Genomic DNA, 27,165 nt, shown 5'->3' on the forward strand with positions numbered 1-27,165 from the left:
GTGTGTGTGTGTGTGTGTGTGTGTGTGTGTGTGTGTGTGTTTATTTTTTGGTGCTGGACCTAGGACTTGAATTAAGGGCCTGGGTGCTGCCATTGAACATTTTTGCTCAGGGTTAGCTAGCATTCTATCACTTGAGCCAGTTTCACTTCCAGCTTTTTTAGTAAGAATCTTACACTTTCCTGCCCAGGCTTCAAACCATGATTCTTAGATCTCAGCCTGCTGTGTAGCTAGGATTACAGATGTGAGCCAGCAGTACTCATATTTTCATTAAGGGCTATAAATGGTTATATAACTTTATTTGGGTCGCATGTTACATATGTTTACAGCAGCCAAGAAAAATGGAAAAAGAACTAAAAGCAATAGAACTGATGTGGCTCTTGTCCACTAATAATGTAATAAATACATAATACATACCAATACATAATAGATAATAAGACATAAAATGCCTTGGTACGAGAGAATTTTTCTATCAAGGAGCTGCTGTGGCTTTCCCAATCAATCTTTATGTTTTACTAGGTAGGAAGTGGGCTGGGGTTGCTGATTCAAGAATCTCAAAGTAAGAAGAGGCAACAATGGTTTGCCAGTTCTTACAAAGGGACATCTCTAGCCCATTGCTGGTGGCTCATGTTTCTAATTGTAGCTACTCAGAACGCTGAGATCTGAAGACTGAGGTTCAGAGCCAGCCTAGCAGAAAAATCTGTGAGATTCTTACCTCCAATTAAACACCAAAAAGTTGGGCTGGAGGTGTGGCTTAAGTAGTAGAGCTTCAGACATGTGCCAGAAAGTTGATTGAGAACATGAATCTCTGAGTTTAAGCCCCATTATTAGCACCAAAAAAAAAAGAAAACGAAAAAGGGAAGGATAACTGTCAGTGAAGTCTTCCTGCTGAGAGATCCACTGAATTACAAAGATGTCAATACCTAGGTATGTTCAACTAGTAATGTTCACTGAGACAGGGGTGATAACTTTGAAAGACAAGCACTCAGAGGAATGAAATGCTGGCTCTTTGCTAAACTTATGTGGAGGATCCTGGTACTGGTTGGACTACTGAAGAATGATATATGTATCTTTTAGAGTCCAGGAGTTAGACAAAGACATAAATAGCAGCTTTGGATCATGTAGAATTAGAACTTTCTACCACACCCTTCTGTCTGGCACATTATCAGGTAATTGCTGGCAACCAAATCAGAGGTCAATATAAACTTCTATAAAGGGTCAAATAGCAAATGCTTGAGAATTTACCAGACACATGGTCTTCCTTATGATTATTCAGCTATGCTGGAATAGTACAAAAATAGAAACTATGTAAATGATTGTGGTTGTGTTTCAGTAAAATCTTACTTAATTTATGGACTCAAATTATAGTTTCCTATAATTTTTCAAGTATTCCAAATGATTATTCACTTCTGATACTTTTCAACTAGGAAAAAAGGTCATGTTTTTGTGGGCCAAACTTAACAAATAGAATGGTAGGCCTAATTTGTTGGACTATAAACCATGGCTTGCCAATTTCTGATCTAACAAGTTATACCTTCTGTGACAAATGTGACATATTTGTTATGAAATCTGGAAAAATGACCAAGAGAGAGACTGAAGAGTTAGGCAATCACAAAGTAAACTTAAAAAGCCTACCTTGTGCTCCCCTGGCTTTCAAGACCATATGTTCTTGAGCTACTTTAAATCCACGGTTATCTTCTGAGATGGCAGACTCCAAGGAAACAAATCCCTTACAAGAAAATAAGAAAGGTATCTGTACTTCCTAGATTGGAAAAAGGTATTTAGTAACTAGTCTTTCAGGAAGTGTCAGTCTTCTAGGTTGTATATAGATTAGTTCTGAAAAAGCCTCAAAGTTGAGCCTCAAAGGAAATCTTGAGACTAATGGAGCCAATGAGTCACTTTTTGACTACATTGTACTTTTAGGCACATAAGTGCCTCTTTCATTCTTGTTATTCTCAGTCCTGAGAAATCTGGCTTCAACTATAAGTTATGTAAAGATAAAGAAAGCTATTGGCTGGTTTCTACTTCAAAGAAAACGTTAAAGTTTCTAGTCTTTATGCATCATAGCTAATAAAGTTACCTTAATTGGTAATGTTAAATTCAGAAGGGTACATATGCTTAGCATAATGCTTAGCACCCAGCTCACTGGTTCTAGTACAGTGCCAAACATTGTGCTGAGGGAGGTTTCTGATATTTATATCTATCCTTATAACTCTGAGATAAGTAAAATTATCAGCATTTTACAAATAAATGTACATGGGCGATGTCACTCAACTACTGAGTAGCAGAGCTGGTGACCCACTAGCTCAATCTTTACACAAATTATGATATTGAACAGTTATCTCTATACTACAACAAGCAGAGGGGAATTATTTGTATTAACACATACAGCAGAGTTGTCATTTTTATCTATAAGCTTTAGTGTAAGCTACTATTGTGTCTGCTACTATTGTGCTAGTTTTTTTCCTGTTTCTTTCTGGGTTTTCAAGTTTAGTCTCTGATCAGACCTCTCAGCTTAATCTGAAAAGAATAACTTCAGAGGCTATCATGTAAAATAATGCTTTTTAGACAATTCCCTTAATAAAGTTACCTCTCTTCCTTATTCTCCAATATCTCAAAACCTTCTTAACATAAATTAATGTATCACTTTTTTTTCCCCCTCTATGACATTTCATTTAATCCTCTGTTTGGCACAAAGGAGGTTTCATTGTGACATTTCCACAAATATATATGCAATGCATCCCAATCAACCTCACCTCTCCCCCATTACTTTCCCTTATCCATGTTTGCCCTTCTTTTTTGGGGAGTAGGGGTGGTGGTGAGGTGCTGGTCCTGAGGCCTGAACTCTGCGGTTGGGCGCTGTCCCCGTGCTCTTCAGCACAAGGCTAGTGCTCTACCACTTGAGCCACAGTACCACTTCGGGTTTTCTGGTGGTTAATTGGAGATGAGAGTCTCCTGGACTTTTCTGCCGGGGCTGGCTTTGAATCTCCAATCTCAGCTTCCTGAGTAGCTAGTGTTACAGGCATGAGCCACTGGCACCCCGTCTTTTGAGCTTCTTATGCAAGGCTAGCCAAAGTACCACTTCTGGCTTTCTCTGAGTAGTTTACTGGAGGTAAGAATCTCACAGACTTTCCTGCCCAATCTGGCTTTGAACAGAAAGCCTCAGATCTCAGCCTCCTGAGTAGCTTCACTTATAGACTTGAACCACCAGTGCTTAGCCATGTCTGCCCTTCTTGAAACTATTCCAGCAGATTTTATTGCTCTATTTTCACACATGCAAAAGCATGACTATTTTCATACTTCAACCATGTTCAGCTATATTCACCCTTATTTTTAGCCCTGCCTCCTCCTGCTGGTATCCTCCCCATCAACACGGACTGTTTTACCTTCCTGTCATTCATTTTCTCTTTAGTGTGTATTAGCTGCAATAAGACCACTTTTTTTTTCTTATATCACCATTATAATAAACACGAGCTTCTCCAACAAATTCTCAACCAAATAGCTCAGTCTCAGTGGAGCAAACTATCAGTCATAACCAACACTCTTCTTATTTATCAAAGGTAGAAACATGCCAACTGCCATATAACCTAAGACATGTCCTTAGACCTCAACAGCCTATTCATTCCAAGACAACAAAAGAAGCCCTACATACAATTAAGTAATGTAAGTACTTATAACTAAGTAAAGATTATCAGGAAGAAATAATAGTTATACTCAGAAAGCCCTCATCTACTGGGTTTTATTTTTTTGGTTTGTCTTAGAGGTTTGCTACATAGCTCAGACTGGCCTCAAACTCAAAATCCTCCTGCCTTACCCTCCTGAGTGCTGGAATTACAGGTATGTGTCACCATGCCTAATTTCCCCAGCTACAATTTGTAGTTTTTACCATCTTTTTCCCATTGTGTTGAAAAGTGGCTGTCTTGGATTTAGGACTTCTAATAACTGAGTAAGTTCTTGAAATACTGTTATAATTCATTTTCCTGAAAAGGGAAAAAAAAGTTATTCAGTATATCACTAAAAACTGTATTAGACTTTGAAATATAGACAACTATTTCACAAATGTCCATTTTGTTAGAAAGTAATCTAAGGACATTTATATCTCTTGCTTCACAAGAGGAAAACAATCAAATTTTTAACTCAGCAGTTTTTGAGAGAACCTACGAAACATATCCAAACAGAATGCTGATACAAAGGAAAAAAGAAAAAAGCACAGCTTACAACTATCGAAAAGAATCTGATTAAATTTACCTAAAGTCAAACTTAGAAATGGAACACTGTCTAGATTTGGATTTCTCAATGGATTAAATGTTCAACTGTGAAACAAAAGACATACAGGAATGTGTGTGAGGACACAGCTGTGGGCTAGGAGGAAGAGGAAGAAAGAGAGGAACAACAAAGAACATCCTCCATCCACAATTATTTAATTTTGACCCTCAACTCTTACTCACGTAATAGGCTCTTTTGGATTACCACTAAACTGAGGTAGATGTTCCTCAGCTTTAGCATTTGTAGCAGGTTTTTCCAGTTCTACTGGGATAATTTCAACCTCACAATCTGAACTTGCAACTTCTATTTTCCTCTTTTTGGAACAGGTATTTTTTATAATATCCTCTTCTTTTTCACTTTCATCTCTAGCCTTAGGTTTCCCAGTGTTATCTTGGCTTAGCAATCTTCCTAAAAGAAAAATGCAAGAGTTTGAGCAAGACAGAAGATAATATAATTATTAACAAACAGCAAAGTTCACCTCCAGGTTCTCCTTCAAGACTCGAGGGCTCTGGGGTATAGAAACCTTATTTCTAGAATAAAAGTAAAAACATTAACTCATTCTAGAAAATGGTTACATGAAAATTTTTTTTAAAAAGGGCCAATGAGGGTCTACTTATCTTCCATCCATAAAACATACAGAGTATTTGATAATGATAAGGAAGTGAGACAAAAAGGAACCCTCAATACATTGTGAGAATGTAAACTAGTACAACCACTATGGAAATTCCTCAAAAGACTTATAGAGATCTTTCTCTATGGCTCTGCCATATCATTATTGTGTATATATGTGAAGAAACATAAATAACATCAACATACCAAAAAGACATTTGCATATATGTTTATTATAGCACTGTCCATAATAGCCTAATGAGGGAATGAGCTGACTTGCCCAACAATAGAACAGAAAAACAAGATATAACATACATACACACATGCACATGCACACACACACTATGGAATATTACACAATTGTAGAAAAAAACGAAATCGGAAGTGGCACTGTGGCTCAAGCGGTAGAGCGCTGGCCTTGAGCTGAAGAGTGCAGGGACAGTGCCCAGGCCCAGAGTTCAGGCCCTACAACGGGGGGGGGGGGGGGGAATCTTTTGTGATTTTTAGGAAATGAATACAACTGGAGGACATCAGAATGAGATTCAGAATGAGATAAGCTAAGCTCAAAAACAAAACAAAACAAAAAAAAAAAAAGCCAGGCATCAGTGGCTCATGCCACTCAGGAGGCCGAGATCTGAGGTTCTCAGTTCAAAGCCAGCCTAGGCAGAAAAGTCTCCATGAGACATGTATCTCCAATTAATGACTCAAAAACCAGAAGTGTAGAGCACTAACCTTGAGCACAAAGAGGCTCAGGGACAGGACCCAGGCCCTGAGTTTAAGCCCCATAAATTATGTGTGGGTGTGTGTGTGTATGAGGGAGAGAGAGAGAGAGAGAGAGAGAGGAAAATACCACATTTTCACTCATATGTAACTTAAACAAATCACAAATATTCACACACATACATATGTATGTACATACACATCCATATCCATTTCTATAAGTATATATTTATAGATGAACACAAAACATAAATCTAAAGGACTACTTAGGAGGGGATAGAAAGGACAAGGATAAAAAAATAGAGGCTAAATAATTTTGAAAGAGGATGAATGTTTGTAATGATGAAAACTGAACAAAAAAACCTGCTGAAATGGTTTTGGGAAGGATGAAGAGGGAAGGGAAATGATAGGAAGTGATACTGATTGGATCGGATCGTAACAAAGATAGCCTCCCCTCCCCCCCAGTATAACTACTGTAAGCCTAAAAAAGATATTTATCCTTTTTAGAATAATGTACAAGAGATTATGGACTATTAGTTATTTGTTGAGTCAGGGGTCTCACTAACTTTCTGCTTTGAACTCCCATACACCCAACTCTGACTCTTTAGCCACTGTGCCCAGTTAGTTTTCTTTAAGTTTTCTTCTCTTATCCTAAAGCACATGCGGCCATAGAGACAGATATACCTTGCATGTAACAGCCTTCATGCAATAACCTACATTTTTACTCTAAGGCTTTCTTTAATGAAACACCTGGTATCTCCTACAGCATCTAATCCCTTTAGAGGCTCATGTTCTAGTCACTTCCTCTTCCAATACTCTTTGTAGATGCTATTTCTCCTTACCTGGCTTTCAGATCTCAATGGTCTTCACTAAGCTGGGCACTGGTGGCTCACACTTGTAATCCTAGCTACTCAGGAGGCTGAGATCTGAGGATTGCGGTTCGAAGCCAGCCCGGGGAAGAAAAGTCCTCATAAGACTCTTACCTCCAATTAACACTCAAAAACCCGAAGTGGTACTGTGGCTCAGTTGGTAGAGTGCTGGTTTTGACCATAAAGAGGCTCAGGGACAGCACCCAGACCCTGAGTTCAAGCCCCACAACTACTACCACCTACCACCATTAACAAAAAAAAACAGTTTCTGCTGAAAAATATTTAGCTAATAATCCTTTGCTTTACCTGAATAAATGCAAATAAATGTTCCTCTGTCAAGGTCATCAAGGCATCGTACTCCCCATCCCTTCTTCTCAGTCCTGAATACCTGCAGCCTCACTCGAGGACCATGTTGGACAACTCGGTTTTGACATATTTGTCGATTACATTTGCATAACAGGTTGCATTCATAAATGCTGTAATAAAAAGTGTAAGAGAAAACCTATCACACACAAAACAAGAAGTTTATATTGCTACTAAATTGATAATTACTGAGGAAAGAAAACTAAGCATGAAAGTGTTTAGGGCTAGATTTCCTAGGCCAGCGTAATAAAATGGAATCTTATTTACAAAATATATGACACACAGATATTTACTATGCCTGGTATATAGTAAATGTCAACTCTATTAAAATGTCTAAAAATGGTTAAAGGGAGTTATCTAGAAGGAAAACTTCTGTTTCTAATAATGTTATTTGCTAATAGCTAGTAGCAATTATCAATTACACACACATTATATATATATATATATATATTAATTTTTTGATTTGAGATAAAGAGTCTCACAATACAGCCCAGGTTGATCTTAAACTCAAAGGTACTTTAGCCTCAGCCACCAATCCTGGTGGCTAGCAAATTTCTTTTTTTTGTTGGTTGTGGGGCTTGAACTCTGGGCCTGGGTGCTGTCCCTGAGCTCTTCAGCGCAACGCTAGCTCAAGAGAGCCACAGCACCACTTCAGCAAATTTCTTAAAGGGAAAATGGCTACTCAAAATAGGCTGACCTTAAGACAGGTAAGAGCCAGGCTTAAAGCAGGTTAAGTGTTTGAATATATTTTGTGTAATGTGTGTATATTCCAAGAATATACAGGTTACCAAATATATGTTACCTCATGTATGCATCTATAGATATGCATACATCTATAGTTATACATATACACATATAACTATAGACATGCATATACTTATTTATACATACATACATACATACACATATGTGCATGTATATATGCATATAGATAAGTATATAGAATTAGATATTTCATAAAAGATTTTCAGTATTATCTGGATGCTGGTGGCTTACACCTATAATCCTAGATACTCAGAAGGCTGAGATCTGAGGATGAGAGTTCAAAGTCAGACTGGCAGGAAAGTCCCTGAGACTGAAGTATTAAAAAAGCCAGAAGTAGGAGCACAAGTAGTAGAGCACTAGCCTTGGGCAAAAATGCTCAGGGATGGTAACCAGCCTCAAGACCAGCACCAAAAACAACAAAAACCAAAAACAACAAAAACCCACCAAACAACAAAAAAGATTTTCAGAACTAGAAACAGAGTTAAACATATTTTAAACAGAGTACAGACTACAATAAAAACATACCCACCTTCACAGATACCAATACCCTGCACCAAATCCTCAAGGTTTCTTACCCAGTAGGTATTTGCCTCTGTAGTCTTTTATATTTATATCCAGTACTTATTCTATCCCTTGACAAGAGACATGTTTTGGCATTCCTTGAAGTCAGTTGAAGACATGCACATTTTGTTCTAAAAGGCAGTCAATGTTGAGAAGTCAATAAAAAAAAAAAGCACCAAGTTAAAGGAGGGTGCAAGCATAATTGCTGCAATTACATTTACAACAGTTTTTTGGTTCACAGGACTTATGGAGCTTTCTTCCCTAAGTAGGTCTCTTTAAAAGGTACCATCAACAAAAGGTACAAAAATACTATCTAGTAACTGTAACTTGCTTCTAATCATGAATGAAATAAACACTTAACTGTATGGACTTTCTTAAGCTTTTCAAAATGGGTATGTTTCATTTCTTACTCATTATCTTATTGATTAAAGTTCTTCTAGTTCAAATTTAAGACATAGTTTTGAAAATGTCCCGAGTTTTCTTTCTAATCCATGACACAAAAACATTACAGACTGATGATAAACTTTTTTTTTCTTCATAGTGTTGAAAGGCACTTAAACCACACAACTGAATCTATGTATTTTCCTCCTCTAACTATATAGATGATTAACTTGATAGGGACTCCTACCTTAAAGAGAGGAAGGAATTTTAATACTCCAGGTATGGATTAGAATATGTGATTATTAGTACAGTGATTAAAATCTTTGAACCATAGTCTTCCTTTTGTTGAAATATGTGATTTTTCAGTTTTTCCTGCATGTGCTATGTATCTTCTGTATTATTTATACAGCCAGCTGCTGTTTTAGTGACACTTCAAACTAGCATGCCAGTTTTTTCTTATTTTGGATAAAAAGTGTTACCAATCTATGTGGTTTATTTTACTTTTTAGTTGCTTGTGGGGCTTGAACTTGGGGCCTGGGCACTGTCACTGAGAGCTCTTTTTTTCAAAACTAGTGCTCTACCAGTTTGAGCCACAGCACTACTTCCGTCACTGGAGATAAGAGTCTCATGGATTTTCCTGCCCTTACTGGCTTTGAACTGTGACCCTCAAGTCCCAGCCTTCTGAGAAGCTAGGATTACAGGTGTGAACCACCAGTGCCTGGCTCTATTTTCTTTTTTTGAGATTACTCTTTAAATATTTTAAAAGCCAAATCGTAACATATGTAGAGAACAGGCCTTTTCAATGTGAAGAAACCTAGCATTCTTCAGTTATGGAAAACTTTCAAGCAAGTATACGTTTGTGTGAGTTCTGCCTTTAGATTTGTTAATTCTTCAGTTATATCAGCCCTACTATTTATTTAGTTTTATATATTTAGATTTTTTTATAACCAATCACTATGTTTTATTTCCAAGATTCATTTTAATGTCTATCAGATTCTTTTAATAATCTTTTTATTTCATGGATACAGTATTTCATCTCTTTGAATCTAAGGTCTCGTTTGTGCTAGGCAACTGTTCTATTATTGAGCTATGTCCCAGGGGTTTTTTTTTTTGACATTTTAAATGTATCTATTTAATTTTATTTTAGTATATGGTCTTTGGATTCAGAGCCTTACAACTTGAACTACATCTCAACCCTTTGTCCTTTAGCCATCTGACAGTAAAGTTCTGATTCTTTTGCTTTTTTCTAGGACCAACCGTGGGCCTTGATCTTCCTATATCCACAACCTTGAAGCCTGAGGCTTATACTACCACTCTCAGCCTCAAATCTATTTTAAATTCCCTTTAAATTTCATTCTCTATTTGTTTCTTGATTACTCAGATATAAAGTCTTCTAATTTATTGAGGCTCAGACTGCTTCCAAGGTTCTAGATAGTTTTATTTATTTTGTGCTGGTATCAGGCCTTGAACTCAGGACCAGGAAATTGCATTGGTCTCAGCTGACACTGTAAAATTTGAGCCATACCTTCAGTCTGATCCTAAACATTTTTAATAAGTGGCACTCCCTAGAAGTTCTGCCCAGTACCTGTAACTGCCTGGTTACCGTACAACTGTGGGGGCTCTCCCCAGGCTCTGAGGTCGCCTCCTCTTCCGCTACTATCACATCTCCTTCTCACCCTTCCCTATATAATCTCTCACCACCACTAGTTCATGCTATACCCTAGAGTCCAACCCAGCAGTTTGGCTCTCTCATATAAATTCTGTTCTGCCTGAACTGCAGGGTGGTCTCCTTTTGGCAACCTTTACACGGTGTGTGGGTTTTTCTCTTGTATCTATCTCCATGTTGCATACTTTCTCATTGCTTTGCATCTAATTCTACAGTCTTCTGCATGAGAGGGTAATGAGAGCGGAATTGAGCCAAACTCAGGTAATAGCAGCTTTCTATTTCTCACTTCATACTCTGAGAAGATGGTGGAAACTATTACCTATTTGACACATTACTCCCTTAGTAGTGACTTCAATTTCTGATGGCAAATATGGTATAAAAATATTAAATAGAAAATTCTAGAAAGACATAATACATAATAGTTTTGAATTATATGCTGCCCTGAGCAGTGTGGTGAAATGTCCATTGTCCACTGTGGCCCCTGCCATGTGGATCATTCCTTTGTCTACTCTATACTACCCACCCATTAGTCACTGAGTAGCCACCTGCATTATTAGATCACATGCTGTGGTACTGCATTGCTTGTTAATCCTCTTATTTTACTTACTAATGGCTCCAGAGTGCAAGAGCAGTGATATAGAGGAGGTATAATGTGGAAGAACACATTAACTCTGGTGCCATGTGGCAATACTGCATGGGAGACTGGAAAAGCATAGTTTAGATAGAGTCCACCCTATACATGGTTTTAGACATCCACTGGGTACCTGAACAAACCCAATTTAGATTCTTTGTGAATGTTTTAGACAGACAAATTAGTACACAGAACATCCGACAAGTAGTTTCTACATTCAATTTTTGTTAAATGTCCTATTTTTTTCTACTCACATGTCTATGCAGCCCTCAGAACAGTCACATGAATCAGTAAACATGTTGGAAAAGTTGTTTAGATAACATGCTCGTGGCCACACAGTCTTTCTGTACTTAAACTGTGGAAGTTGTCTACTGTCAATTTCATTACAGAAAGAAATAGGCACTGATTCCACACCATTACTAATATCTGCATCAGAAATAACAACTGCTTCCCGGGGGTGATTCCGAGTCAATTGTACATAGGTATTGAAAGAAAAATTGTCTGTAAATAAAAAGTTGCACTCTGTTTCAAGCAGGTAATGAAAGACTTCCTCCATGTTTCGTAGACTCTTTCCACAAGGAGTTTTGTAACTCACATGGAGTGCAGAAGAATGAGAGTTTGTCTTAGCATGTCGTCTTTGGAAGTGACACTTAATTGGCAGCTGTAGAGGGTTTTCTCCCTTGAAGGTTGCTGGCATTTTGATCAGGCAAGCACCAGAACAGTCATGAATTTTATAAGATAATTTCAAAGATGATTCTTTTTCTTTTTCTCCAGGGCTTATATGTTCCACAGGGAAAACTTCCTGCTTTTCAGAAGATCTGTTGATATAAATTGTTTATTAATATCTCAAATTTGCAGTTCAATTTATGTATTCAGAAACACTGTATACTGAGGTAGGCATTAGTTACTACTATTTTTTGAAGAATAAGATTAGCCTGATTCTGAAATAAATATTTTAGTATGCAGCCATTTAAAGATTATAAATACTGGGGCTGGGAAGGTGGCTCAGTGGTAGAGCACTTGCCTTGCATGCTCGAGGCCCTGGGTTCGATTCCTCAGCACCACATAAGCAATAAAGAAAAAAGCCGGAAGTGGCGCTGTGGCTCAAGCAGTAGAGCGCTAGCCTTGAGCTGAAGAGCTGAGGGACATCGCCCAGGCCCAGAGTTCAGGCCCCACGACCAGACCCCCCCCCAAAAAAAAAAAGATTATAAATACTTTCAGCAAACTCTGGGAAACCATAATAAATGTTCCTTGTGTTTTGGAACTAAGCTTTTAAATTTCCTTGAAGAATGTATTTTGTTTTTTTTTTTTAAACTTTTGGTGTCTACTACATATTAAAATACAGGTATTGTAGAGATTTTTTTTTTAACATTCACTATATTATGTAGCACTAGCAGGATTTTCTCTGTAGGTGGAAATGACCTCTATCTGTGCTGTCCAAAAGAGTTATTAGCCATATGTAGCTATGAAATACTTTTTAAATGTGGCTAGTGTGCCCCCCCTCCAAAAAAAAGAATTTTAAATCTTACTAAATTTTAGCCAGGTTCATACCTGTAATCCTATTTATGCAAGAGGCTGAGATCTGGAGATGAGGCCAGCCCAGGCAGAAAAGTTCACTAAACTCCATTTACAAAATAACCAGCCATACCATTCCTGGGCATCTACCCAGAGCATCACAAGCCAGGATACCATAAAGACACTTGTACATCCACGTTCACTGCTGCACTATTCACAATAGCCAAGTTGTGGAAACAGCCCAGATGCCCCATAATAAATGAGTGAATCAAAAAAAAAAAAAAGTGGTACCTACACACAATGGAATTTTATACTTCTGTTAGAAAGAATAATATTATGCCATTTGTAGGGAAATGGATGGACCTCAAAGAAATCATGTTAATTGGGCTGGGAAGGTGGCTCAGTGGTAGAGCGCTTGCCTTGCATGCTCGAGGCCCTGGGTTCGGTTCCTCAGTACCACAAAAGCAAAAAGAAAAACGCTGGAAGTGGCACTGTGGCTCAAGTGGTAGAGCGCTAGCCTTGAGCTGAAGAGCTGAGGGACAGCGCCCAGGCCCAGAGTTCAGGCCCCACTACCGGACCCCCCCACCAAAAAAAAAAGAAATCATGTTAATTGAGGTAAGCCAAGTTCAGAAATAATACAAATGGCATATGAATTCTCTCATATGCGGAAGCTAGATCTAAAATACCAAGACATAATAAATTATACAGGTCTCTAGGCTTTCATACACAGACAAAAGGATACTCTTAGGAGAGCAAGAGAGAGGCACAAGGCCTAAGTGCATCTAATCATACAAAATAATACTTATCGAAATGAACTCCAGGAAATGAAAACAATAGGGTTTTTCTTTTTTTGCTGCTTTTGTTTTCTTTTCTCTTTGTCTTGTTTATCTGTCTATACATCTTTGGGAATGTAAGGGGACACACAGAAATACGGTTTTGATTTTGTGGGGAACAACAATCTTTGTCCTAGCAGAAAGTAATTTCATGAATTTCCCCTTAAATAGTACTTGAAAGTGTGAGACAGACTTTATCTACTAAAAAGACAAAGTATCAGATTTTCCTATTGTACAATTTTTTATGTAGAGGAAGGACTCAGTGTACTAATAAAATGAACAAAGATCAACAGTTAAATCATAAAAAGACTGGATTACCATGAGACAGTAAATAAATAACTTATTAAGGAAGCCAGATAACTGTATCCTACATAAATACTGAAATTTACCATTTTTAAAGCATTTTTAATGGAAAGAGATTTTTATATATTTTATCTAACATCAAATGATTTGAATGAGTGGATGATTTGAATACATCTCTTTTAGGAGCAATCGCATTCATAAATATAACGTATATACTTACTGAAGTATACTGTCTTCTGTAAAGGAGTTCTCATATGATGTAGAAGGAAATACATTTGATTTGTTTTCCTTTTCATTCTTAATCATATGCTTATAATCTACATGAAAAAATTTGAAAAGCAAGTATGCCAAGTTAAAAATATTTTACAGAAAAATAACATAGCTTTCCAAGGATAATATAACAAAATTGCAAAGTTTATATACCTTTTGTTTTCTTAATATAACTATTTTAGGATAATGGGGTTTAAGATATTTGGCTACCTCTCTATTTGTATTGTCATATTTCCTTTTCTTTTGTTGGTCATGGGGCTTGAACTCTGGGACTGAGCACTATCCCTCAACTCTTCAGCTCAAGGCTAACGCTCTACCACTTGAACTAGCACCACTTCCCATTTTCTGGTGGTTTATTGGAGATAAGAGTTTCACGGACTTTTCTGCCCAGGCTGCTTTGAACCGTGATCCTTAGATCTCAGCCTCCTGAGTAGCTAGGATTACAGGCGTGAGCCATTGGTGCCCAGTTCTCATATTTCCTTTTTTTTTTACACCTAATTATTCTTTCTTCTTTTTTTCTCACTATGTTGCCCAGGCTGGCCTCAAACTCCTGAGCTCAAGTGATACTCCTGTCTCATTCTTCTGAGTAGAAGTACGACTACATTTACAGAGCACCATGCATGACATGTCACTTCCTTCTGCTACTTCTGTATTTCTTTTGTGGTGTTGGGGATAGAACCGAGTGCCATGTAGTGGACAATACTTCTTAATTGTTTTTATAGTCCATCTATTTTTACCCTTCAACGTATTTATAAGGTTTATGTTTAATGAAAAAGTTATAAATTATAGCTGGAAACATTTCTGTTTTTCCCAATGCACTAAAATAACTTAAAAGATAATTTGATCCTTACTGTCTTGCTGTTCAAAAAATTAACCCAATGATACCTATTAAAGCAGATAAGGCAGACATTAAGAACACCTATGACCGGTATAAGGATTTTCCAGTAAGGAATGGAGACTGGCTCAATTCCAATAGCGTGGGCTAGTAGGAATGTATAGCCAAGGAACACAGTAGGATTACTACACAAAAAAATGTCTAAGAAGAAACATCCAGACAAAGGAGGATTCTGGAGAAACTGAGCAAATAAGATTCTTGCTGAAGACTGGCCACCATGATCAAACATTACATGGAGACTGGTAGGAGATGAGACACCCAATCAGATATCAAGGGTGATTAAACATTGTACGGGGACACTGCATGTTTTTACAGTTTAAGCAAGAAAAATTAAAAGTAACTAGTGGTTTGATCAGTGTTCTGGAGAGCCCAGGCTGGATCCCTCAAAGGCTCCACATCAAGTCCTTGTGTTTCTCTCATCTGAAATATTCATTTGAAAATAAATGGAAGTATGAAACTTTATTGCTAAAACTGTCAATTACCTAACTCTCTTAATTATTCAAAACATTTCTCTACTATTGGCAAAAATATACACTTCCATTTTGGTAAATTCACTACACTGCAGGTGAACAAACTATTAAAATTATATTAAAAAAATAAAATTATTACTTTTGGTGACCTCAGAAGAAAAATACAACTTACTTTTCAGTGGAAAGTAAGTTGTTTCAAGAAAGTATATAAAAAAAAAAAATGTTGCTTAAAATTAAATCCTTGGTACCATCTCCTGAATTTTAAAACTTGACTTTTCTAAAATTAATGTAATCCTTTAAGGGTGTGTTAGATGCCTAAGCTGAAGGCATTTGAGGCAATAAATGCAGGAAGGAGCTTCCTCTGAACTCTTTGTAACTGTCTACAAACACATCTTCCGAAACCAACCAAACCAAACCAATTGTTATAAATCCCCATCTTCCACGGGGTTCAACCAGGAAAAGTGAGTGATTACTGGTGAGCAGGGAAAGCTGGTCTCATTCCCACACATTACACATCTGTAATCCTAGCTACTCAGGAGGCTGAGATCTGAGGATCACAGTTCAAAGCCAGCCTGGGCAGGAACTTCCGTGACATTGTTATCTCTAACCACCAGAAAACCAGAAGTGGCGTTGTGGCTCAAGTGGTAGAGTGCTCGCCTTGAGCTGAAGAGCTCAGGGACAGCACCCAGGCCGACTTCAAGCCCCACGACCAACCAAAAAACAAAAACAAAACAAAAAGCCAACTAAATTAAGTTGTGGAACAGCCCACTGTTGTTCACGGGAAACTGAATTACTTGGTGTATGGAAAAACCATATTTTTTGGTCAGAGTGTTGTGAAAAACCAACAGGTTTTTCTTTTTGTGGTATCTCTCTAATCCTTCTAAACTGAATTTGCTTAGTGGCTGGTCTAAATCTAGAAAAGAAAATTTTACCAATTATCTTATAGCAGAATATACGTTTCTAGTTGTGTTCTTCACAGAAAGCAGGGTAAAATGGTTTAAAATCTTAAGACTTCTAGCTATACTATCTGCATGAGATTTTGTGGATATACACATTTGTTCAGTCTTCCCCTAGAATGCCTAGTGGGAAGCGCATTCCCTAACCTTACATAGGTAGGACTTTTCAACTAATAGAAGAAACTGAGGACTATACAACTTAGCAATGTAAATCTTACATTTCATTTCAAATTATATTTAACCTGGCTACTAGGGTAGCCTGCTCCATGGCAAGAAAATGCCATGGAACATTCTAGAATTGGCATAGGAAATGTACATACCCTTTACCAATGATGAATTGTTACTTATAGTTGCTTCATTCACTAGAATCATTGCTTGGATATACTCTGGTAAAAAAAAAAAAAAAAAAACAAAGAATAAAACGAAAGCAGTTATTATCAGGTTTATTCAAGCTTCCAATTTACAATTTACACACTTTAATAATCTTCAATCTCCCCTGAGAAGTTTAAATGACAATCTGCATTAGGGACCAAGAAAATGAGGCTCAGAGGTTAATTTATTCTAGGACTTCTAAGCTAAAAGGACTAGAACTAGATTCAAAAACTACATAAATCTGATTCCTAAAGGATTTAGAAAGAATATTAAAATGAAAAGTGTTTCTTTTTGTAAATATATTATAATATACATAATAACTTCTGTAATAAAACAGAAATGTCACTAGGGAGCACTAACAATAGTTTGGGGAAAATTTTTGTTTCCAACTGTATGTCCTTATACACTAAAGGAAGATTTCACATTAAAGACATATGCTCTACAACCAAAGGGTAAAGACAAAAGAAAAAAAAATCCAAAACCTTGGATTAACATGCAGAACACTAGTTTTTGCTTTCACAAAACTAGTATTGTTTAAAGCAGGCAAAACATGGTCATATGTAGGTGTGTTGGGGAGGGAGGGGTTGTGAGGAGATATGGAGCTCAGCCATGGGAGAAGGGATTACCCAAGGCCTCACACATTTTAGGCCTGAATTCTACAACAGAGCTGCCTATGTAGCCTCCAGACTTTTACATACTTAAGAATAATTGTTTGAATGGGTATTTTCTTTGTTGTATTTTCCAACATATAACAAATGTGATATAATAAGACGATACTGAGGGAATGGGTGGAACTGGGAGAGATGGACAAGAATGATGAATGATATTGATCGAGGTATATTATACTCTCACACTGGAATGTTAAATTGAAGCCCCTTTGTACAACTACTTAAAGATAATGAAAAATATGAAAAAAAAAAAGTATGAGACAAGGAAAAAATATCCTTATCCCAGGTATTCAGAGGGTGAAGTAATCAGATTGCTTGAGCAGAGTTCTGAGCTAATCTGGGCACTATTTCTAAAACAGAAAGGGGAGGTATAGCCTGAAGTAAAAAGAAGTAAGTCAGTAGCTGTTATTTATAATCAGATTTATCCATGTTTATGACATGGAATAATAAATTGAATTTTTTAGGAAAAAAAAATAGAATCAATGTTAGGTTCATAAACCAAGTGTCAGTGGCTCACACCTGTAATCCTAGTTACTCAGGAAGCTTAGAGCTAAGGATCAAAGTTTGAAGTCAGCCCAGGCAGGAAAAGTCCGAGAGACTCTTATCTCCAATTAAGCACTAAAAAAGACAGAAATGAAGCTATGGCTCAAGTGGTAGATCATTAGGCTTGGGCAAAAATGCTCAGGGATAGTATCTAGTCCCTGAGATAAAGCACCAGGACTGGCACAAAAAAAAAACAACAACAAAAAACCAGAAGCAGCATTATCCATATCAATGAATATAAAATATATCCAAGATTTTAATGTCTTTTATACCTTTATTTGTAGCTGATCTATCTTTGATCTTCTGTTTTAATGACTGTAGCACATTTTGTACTTTTTCAAACATGAAGTCCACTTTTCCATCATCTTCTAGCTCCATCCAGAAAGCTTTTGCATCACCTAGAAAAAAAGAGAGCAACTTAGGAATTCAAGGAAATAGATTGGAAATAGATTAATTTACCAGGGCACAAGTTACAGAAAATCCAGTTGGTTTCTAAATAAAATTAAGGTTCAAGCAGTCTGTCACTTTCTTTGAGGAAAAAAGGATTTTGGTAATACTTCCTTATAAAGAAAAGAAACTAAGTGCTGGTGGCTCATGCTTGCAATCCTAGCTACTCAGGAGACTGAGAGCTGAGGATCACGGTTCAAAGCCAGCCCTGGCACGAAAGTTCATGAGACTCCTATCTCCAACTAATCAACAGAAAACTGGAAGTGGCACTGTGGCTCAAAGTAGCCAAGCACTAACCTTGAGCGAAAGAGCTCAAGCACAACACCCAGTCCTTAAGTTCAAGTTCCATGACCAACAAAAAAAAAAGAAAAAAAAGAACATGATCCAAGTACCTCATTTATTTTTGCTAACTTAAATATATATGTTGACAACTTCAATGATATTATTCTTGCATAGAAGGTAAAAGAAATTACTCCTTTAGAGTTATAATAATTTATACATATAAATTTTATTTATACATATAAAATTTATACATTTAAAAGTTTCAGAAATATTAGGCATGATGGCACATGCTTGTAATCTTAGTACTTGAACGGTTAAGGCAAGAGGATCTTGAAATACCAGGGCCAGCTGGAGCGACTTAGTAAAACTCTGTCCCCCAAAATAAAACCAAACTGGGTACCAATATTAGCTACTCAGAAGGCTGAGATATGGAGGATTGCCAATTCAAAGCCAGCTGGGCAAAAAGTCTAGAAGATTCCATTTCTAATCACCAAAGCAGCAGACTTTGGAGTCATGGCTCAAACAGTAAAGCAAGTATGAGCAAGAAAGCCAAACAACGAGCTCAAGGTCCTGAGCCACACACACATATACACACAAATAAACTAGAAACAATCAAACAAAAAGCTTCAGGATACTTCTACGTAGATTTTAGAACAGTTCACCTTAATGACTGCTGAAAATAACTATTCAGTAATATTTCTTTTTTTAAAAAAAGCTTTATGGTAACTAACTTTAATTACATGAAGGAAAATAATACTTGAAGTTTTTACAGATAAACTTATATAAAGAAGCCAATATTTCTAATGTCTTCCAATTTCCTAGAGAAATAATCCCTTTGAAGCTAAAAACAATAAAGAGAAAAGCAATTAAAATGCAATAAAACTTTCACATTGATACAATGTTTAGAAGTGATAAAATTTTTATCATGTTAAAGATAACTTATAAAATGTTAAGATGACCAAATAAAAGTAGCTGAAATTAAATAACATGGCCCTAAATACAGAGCTATTAATAATTGCACTTTTACAAAAACATACTTTCCTTAACAAAAGCTAAATCCTAAACTTCCAAGTTTGACAATGGAGTCAAACTTCATAAGGAAAGAGGCTTAGGCCTGAGTCACAACTTCTACTGGGAGAATCACCTTTCCCAAAGTGGATCTAGGCCTAATTAGAACTACTGCTAAGTGGCCTCGGGAGGGGGACGGTTTCTCGGTCAACATTCTGGTCTGACACATACTACACAACACAAAGCATAGCTTTTAAAATTCTCTGTAGCACAGCCCAGACTTTCAAGATCAAAAACAAATTCAGTGCAAGAAGACAAAACCTATGATAAAAATTGCTTCTGTACCTCACTAATCAAATTTATTTTTTAGATGGAAGCCTACTGAAGAAGTATAAGCTATTTATGTTGTACATACATGTTTCTTTGAAAGATCACAGAAGCCACCCTTGATGCCTTAATCAGAGAACTTGGAAGTCAAGGCAGAGTTTGATGCCAGCTTAGACTATACAGTGTCACCTTGCCACCAAAAAAAAAAAAAAAATCAAATACAGCCAGGCAACAGTGGCTCACACTTATAAATCTGGCTACTTAGAGGGGCTGAGATCTAAGGATCATGGTTTAAAGCCAGTAATGGGTGGATAAGTCCATGAGACTCTTCTTTCCAATTAGCCACCAAAAAGCTGTAAGTGGACTCTGGCTCACGTGGCAGAGTGCCAGCAGAGGGATAGATGGGAAAGTCAAATGGGAAGAAGCTCATTGTATAAACAGGGTATCTAGGCTACAGGGTAAGATTTGCCAATTCTGGAGGCAATAACATACAAACACTAGCCAAAGCCAAAAAATATGTGTGCGTCCTTAAGGAGAATGTACAGAAAAAAAGACAGTCTTCTGTAGAACACCAACATGGAAATAAATGAATATAAGGACAAGGAACCATGACATCTTACAAATTAGAAGGGAAATTCAGGAGAGGAGCGTATCAAGAGTCAAGGGAAGGATAGAAATCATAATTAACAAAGCCGACTTTGTTCAAAGATTCGTTCATGTTGCAGTTACAGTACTGCCTATTAGGTGAAGGACCACATCTGCATTAGAGATGAGTTGATGAATATATCAGCATGTTGACAGCTGGCCAGAGATTACTACATACGAGTCTTAGGCAAAAGAACTTAATTATAGAAATAACTGAAATAGTTCTTTAATAGTAAAATTTTACAGAAATTATCCACATCATTTCAATGAGAAAAATTTTTATGAAACAGTTATTCCCAGGGTCCCTAAAATAATTAAATTTTCATTAATTATCAGCAAAAATCATCGCTTTTAACAAAGTTATTATTCAAATAAAGTAACCAGTTAGTATTACCATGTTTCCTTTCATGAATGTAAATTAGCACCTTATTTTAGAGATTTGTCTTTATCAGAGGTAGAAAGATTTTGAAATGAAACCAGTTTTTTAAAAAAAGATGGTATGTAAAAGGTGAACAAATGTAGCACTGGTACTCATTAGATATGATGAAAAATGAGCTATACAACTAACTTGTGGGTGGGGACGGAAAAGAAAAACTGGGAGAGAGTGAGGGAAGGGGTGACATTGTCCAAAAAGAAATGTACTTTTTTCTTTTTTTTGATTATGGGACTTGAACTCTGCACCTGGGCGTTGTCCATGAGCTTTTCAGCTCAGTGCTACTTATAATTTTCTGGTGTTTTGTTGGAGATAAGAGTTCTCACAGACTTTCCTGCCCAGGCTGGCTTTGAACCGTGATCCTCAGACCTCAGCCTCCTGAGTAGCTAAGATTACAGGCATGAGCCACTGGTGCCTGCTAAGAAATGTACTTTATACTTGACTTATGTAACTGTACCTCTGTACATCACCTTTATAAAAATTGAAATATAAAAAAATAAGAGTAGAAAAAAACATGGTATGCATATATATATGTACATACAATGGAGTATTATTTAGCCACAAACGGATGAAATCCTATTCCTAGTGGCAATACATGGGTGAACCTGGAAGGTATCATGTAAAGTGAAATAAGTCAGTCATGAAAGACAAATATCCCATGTTCTTTTTTATAATTTGAATCTAAAAGAGTTGATCTCATAGAAATTGAGAGCAGATAGTGGTTACTCACACTGGAGACAGAAGAGGAGGTGAGATAAATGGAAAAAGATTGGTCGGTGGGTACTAAATTGCAGTTAGGAGAAATTAGTTTTGCTGCACCATAAAGGTGACAATACATAATATATGTTTTTAAAAGTTGAAGAAAAGGTTGGACTGAAAGTATGGCTCAAATGATAGTGTTAGACATGATCAAGAAAGCTCCTCAGAGCCAGAGGCCCTGAGCTTAAGCCAAAATATCTCACACCAAAAAATTAACAAAAAACATTATTTCTGCAAAAAAAAAGGTAACTTTTTGTTAAATGGTTGGTCATAGGTATTGAACTAATTAATGGCCAGAGTGTTGTCCCTGAGATTTTTGCTCAAGGTTAATGATCTACCACTGAGAGCCATAGCTCCACTTCTGTTTTTCAGGTGGTTAATTGGAGATAGTCTCATGGACTTTCCTGCCCAGGCTGGTTTTGAATTGCGATCTTCAGATCTCAGTCTCCTCAGTACTAAAGATTAAAGATGTGAGCCACCTGCACCGGCAAATGGTTGGAACTTTTGATAGCACTAAAATATTCTGCAATCAGAGATAACTGAGTCCTAGTGTAACATGCTAAAACTGATTCTAGTTTTTAGTGACTATGATTTAAAGTATTTTACAGAATGTTGGCATATTATTATTTATTCTGATGTGGAATAATTAAATTACTCAAAAAATAAGAGTAACTGCTTAGTGGTGGAAATGATGAATTAAGAAGACAATGATTAAGAAACCAACATCAAGGGGTATAGCTCAGTAGTAAAGTGTGCAGAGAATGTACAAGATTTTGAGTTCAATTCCCAGAATAACTGACAAATGAATTAAGAAAACTAAGCCAGTCAAAAGAATACCAAAATGCTTCTATAAAAAATGTATGTAAATATGCACATCACTTATAGTATGTACTTATGTGAGTGTATATACATAGGAGATGTTAATCATAGATTAAATTGCTTATGTCAAAGGAACATAAGACCCAAATAATTCCCAAAGGTCAAACTTGGGAAAATTTAAGTAACTAAACTGGCAAAGTAATAGTGGAATCTAACTCAAGTATAAAATAAGTATTCATGAGTCCATACTGATATAATGATTGGCAGAACAGATAAATTGGGAAAAAGACAAAGAGAACAATAATGAATACCAAAAGAAAAAAATAAATATTCTGCTGTCAAGTGGTAGTGAATATCAAATCCCACTTCTCGAGTAAGAGCTGCACTTAGTAATTTACTTCCAAAGGGTTCAGGGAGTTCAGTATGGCATCAGGTGTAGTGGCACATATCTGTAATCCCAGCACTCAGAAAGCTGAGGCTGAAGGATTTTGAATTGAATATCAGACTTTCCTACATAGTGAGACCCTCTCTCCAAAAACAAAAACAATATTGAAGGATATACAAGGGGATAGATAGAGTTCGAAGAGGGAGAATGAAGGGGTGATTAAAATATATTGCACAACTACTTGAAGATAATACAAATGTAACTTAAAAACTGAAGGATACAGCAGGTTTGAGAAGTGTAACAAAAGCATAACTTGACAGTGGAGAAACTGATAATGCTATACTTGCTATGTGGCCAAGCCCAGTATGAACAATGAGAGATCAAGCCATAACGGGTGCTTGTATGCTCTTTACCCTTGTGATTTTACTCCTCAAAATCTGTCACCCCATCTAATTCTAAGAAAAACATCAGACAGTAATTCCAACAGAGGGACAGTCTACAAAATATTTAACTATAAAACCAACAAGCCTGAGACACTATCATAGCCAAGAGCAGCCTTAGTGAAATTAAAGGTAATGTGTTATCCTGAATGGAATCCTGGAAAAGAGACATGCCCCACAGGTAATGTGAATAAACTATGGACTTTAGTTCATAATAAATGCCAGTAAAAAGGTTCATTAATTATAACATATATTATCTAAGTGTAGATATTAAAATGATAATGAAAAGCCAGTCTCAATTTTTTGGTAAAACTAAGAAAAATTAATTTAAGAAGTCTATTTTTAAAGTATATTATTGATTTAACATTACTGATTGAATACATTATGAAATCAGTCAAAGCTGGTGGTTATCCAAGGCCTTAATACCTGCTTGTCCAGAAGTCACAAGGAAAATACACAATTTAGCTTAGGTTGTCTATAAACTCTTAAATATTAAATTTAAAAATGTGTTCTTCAACCTACCATTTTTTTCTCCCATTCTTTGGTGTTGTTGGCAAACATAAAATTCTTCAAAATTAAGTTTATCAAAAGACTGGATATGTGCCACTTTGATTGGAGAATGTAACTGGAATTCAACTGTGGTCTCTATGAAATCGGGAAGTCCTCAAAGAAAATACACCATCATTATACATTCTAAATCCAGTATTCCTTGATACTTGAATATTCAAATAAAAACTGTGTCATAAAAAAACTTTCAGAAATTACACTAGTCCATTCACAAAACAGGCACATACATCTTCATCAAATGAGCATTTATAGTCGTATCACACCACTGCCAATGTCTTTATAAAAATAAAAATCGACTCCATTTCTGAATCCACAAATTCATGAAATATTCTGTAAGAAAAACAAAGAGTGGTACATATTTATAAAGCACAAAATACACAAGAAAAGATATTGTTAAAATGATATGAACTATTACAAAGAGAATACAGATGAGCTGGAAAAATGTACAAAATGCAAGTTATGATAAATAAGGAATTATAAAGATAATAATTACTTCTAAGCACCCATATTTAACATATATTAATATTAATATATTATTAAACTATATTCCATTTTTAATTGTTTCTTAAGTTTTAAAAATAGGGATATTACTATCAATTGCCTTATAGGTTGTTCAGAGGATATGACTTAATCATTTATATAGTGCCTAACATATTGGAAGAACTTAATAAATGCCAGCAATTATTATCCTTTCAGCATGTAATTCTAAAACAAAATTCAGAAATTAGAATATATTTTTGTACCTTTTTATTAATATGTCTGCATTTACTTTTGTCATTCATATTTCTTATTATTTGGCTATAAAATATACTTTGGTTAATAAATCATACATTCAAGTACATTAACAATTTTTTTCCTCAGGCCAGGCACAGTGGCATGAACTTATAACTTGATCTTTTTTTTTTGTTGGTCATGGGGCTTGAACTCTGGGCTTGGGCGCTATCCCTCAGCTCTTCAGCTCAAGGCAAGTGCTCTCCCTCTTGAGCCACAGCGCCACTTCCTGAGCTTATAACTTGAAAAGAAGAAGTAGCAGGCCAGGCAAAAGTATGAGACCCTTTGTAAAAAATAAACTAAAAGCAAAAGGACTGAAGATATACTTTAAGAAGAATTGTGTTTGTTTAGCAAGAACAAAGTTCTGAGTTCAATCTCCAGTAACTAAAAAAAAAGTTACAAAGAGAAGTAGGTAAAAGGACAAGAAATAAGGCCATATGCAAGCTGGGTACCATTGGCTCACAGGGTAATCCTAGCTACTTAGGAGGCTGAAATTTGAGGATCACGATTCCAAGCCAGCCTGGGCAAAAAAGTCTGAGAGACTCTTACCTCCAATTATCCAGCAAAAGCCAGAAGTTGAGGTATGGCTCAATCCCTAAGTGAAAAAGACAATAGAGAGTATGAAGCCTATGAATAGAAGCTCTAGTACCAGCACACACACACACACACACACACACACACACACACACACACACACACGAACGACAGATATGTTAATAATTAGAATACAGGGGGTTGGGAATGTGGCTTAGTGGTAGAGTGCTTGCCTAGCATGCACGAAGCCCTAAACAGGAAAGGCCAGAAGTGGTGCTGTGGCTCAAGTGGTAGAGTGCTAGCCTTGAGCACAGAGAAGCTCAGGGACAGTGCCTTAGTTCAAGCCCCAGGACTGGGAAAGAAAAAAAAGGAGTAAAGATGAATGCAATGCATTAACCTTTTCCATTGAAGGACAGATTCTCAATCAACCAAAAACTAGGAGTGATCATTTTAAAAAAAGAAATCTATCTAAATTACAATATCATGGATAGGCTGAAAATTAAAGGAAGTGAAAAAATATCAGTATTTTTAAATTGTATTAAAAATATAACAGAAACAAAGAAAACTACTTTCCATTCAGAATCCATGATAAAGACCTAATACTTACAAACATCTATGTACAAAAAATATCACTGAAATAAAGTAAAACTTAAATAGCATGGAAAAATACAATTCAAAGTTGTAACAGGAAGAGAATAAATTGGTCTCAGAAATGGACAATATAGGCACAAATTATAATATAAAAACTTTAAAGTCTTCTGGTGTAGCTCAGTGGGCAAAGGCTTCTTTCCTTTGCATGCTTGTAGTCCCTAGGTTGTACCCACCAGCACTCACCCCACAGATGTAAATGACAGATAAATAAGCTTAATTTAACAAATATGCTCTGCACCAGAGGGCTGAGACTGTAGCTTGGTGGTAGACTACTTGCCTAGCATGCTGAGGCTGTGGCTTCACTGACCAGAAACACACACCAACACACAACATAACAGTTTACACCTGTAATCTCAGCTCCAGAAGAGGCAGAGATTAAGAGAATGAAGGTTTAGAAAGAAAGAAAGAAGTGAGACCCTCATTTCAATCCATAAATTGGGTATGGTAGTATACATTTTTCATCCCAGCTAAATGAGCCATGTGAGGCCACAGAAGGTAAGATTACCATCAAATCACTCCTGCAAAAATATTAAATAAAGGTGTCTAGCAGGAGTTTAACAGTGGGGCTTGTTCTAGGAATATCTTCGAAAGTTGAACGTTAAAAAGTTTGCAAAGCTGTGCGCGGTGGCTCAGCGCTGTAATACTACCTATTCAGGAGGCTGAGATCTGAGGATAGTGGTTCAAAGCCAGCCAGCCAGTCAGCCCGGGCAGGAAAGTCCATGAGCCTCTTATTTTCAATGAGCAACTAGAAAACCAGAGGTGGCGCTGTGGCTCAAAGCGGCAGTGTGCTAGAGCCCTGAGTAAAAGAGCTCAGGGACAGCGTCCAGGCCTTGAGTTCAAGCCCTGCAACCGACCAAAAAATAAATAAATAAATAAATAAAAAATTGAAGTTTGCAAATAAGGGAAACCATGGGACCTATGTTTCTTTGGGCCTGGCTTACTTGCAATATCTAGTATATGTATGAGTCAAGCGGAAAATGTCAGATAATGTGATGTCAGGAAAATGAACCCTTAGATATGTATTTTAATGTTTTTTTCTTTCATGCATGTGTTTCTAACGCATTTATAAGATAATCTCTTTGTTGCTTTGTATGTCCCTCCCCCACAGTATAACACCTGCTTTCACTATATTTGATGTCAGTGTAACTTGTGGAGGAGATGGGGAAAAAAGTTGTTTAAGGATACAGGTGGACCTGTTACAACAATGAGAAGTACAAGTTGTCATGTCCAAAACGAGCTTTACAACGTCGGTGCGAAGGGGGGGGGGGAGGAGAAGGATTGGGATTGCGAGGGGAGGGGGGAGGCTGGGAAGGGATGTGAAGGGTAAACAAAGGAGGAGGCTGCAATGCTTGGTAAGAAATGTACGCATTATCCTGCCCATGTAATTGTAACCCCTCTGTACAGTATGTTCACAAATAAAATTAAATTAAAAAAAGAAAAAAAA

General features: G+C 36.7%; 1 protein-coding gene across 5 annotated transcripts in view; it reads right to left on the reverse strand.

Moving 5' to 3' along the window:
• Positions 1 to 27,165, reverse strand: part of Setdb2 (SET domain, bifurcated 2) — a 35,900-nt gene that overhangs the window by 7,588 nt on the left and 1,147 nt on the right. For 2 of the 5 annotated variants that reach the window (XM_013034836.1, XM_013034835.1), the window contains exons 2-11: positions 23,721 to 24,095; positions 17,926 to 18,051; positions 16,391 to 16,456; positions 13,700 to 13,796; positions 11,083 to 11,646; positions 8,165 to 8,281; positions 6,768 to 6,937; positions 4,446 to 4,671; positions 3,884 to 3,977; positions 1,633 to 1,759 (exon numbers count right to left, since the gene is read on the reverse strand). In XM_013034836.1, the coding sequence (XP_012890290.1) occupies positions 1,633 to 1,759; positions 3,884 to 3,977; positions 4,446 to 4,671; positions 6,768 to 6,937; positions 8,165 to 8,281; positions 11,083 to 11,646; positions 13,700 to 13,796; positions 16,391 to 16,456; positions 17,926 to 18,051; positions 23,721 to 23,736 (1,603 nt within the window). In that variant the 5' untranslated portion in view covers positions 23,737 to 24,095. Of the gene's footprint in view, positions 1 to 1,632; positions 1,760 to 3,883; positions 3,978 to 4,445; positions 4,672 to 6,767; positions 6,938 to 8,164; positions 8,282 to 11,082; positions 11,647 to 13,699; positions 13,797 to 16,390; positions 16,457 to 17,925; positions 18,052 to 23,720; positions 24,096 to 25,085; positions 25,101 to 27,165 lie in introns of those variants that run through there. The other 3 variants (XM_013034837.1, XM_013034838.1, XM_013034839.1) reach the window with 3 other exon arrangements.

The sequence above is a fragment of the Dipodomys ordii genome, unplaced genomic scaffold (assembly GCF_000151885.1).
Source record: "Dipodomys ordii isolate 6190 unplaced genomic scaffold, Dord_2.0 Scaffold197, whole genome shotgun sequence".
Classification (NCBI taxonomy): domain Eukaryota; kingdom Metazoa; phylum Chordata; class Mammalia; order Rodentia; family Heteromyidae; genus Dipodomys; species Dipodomys ordii.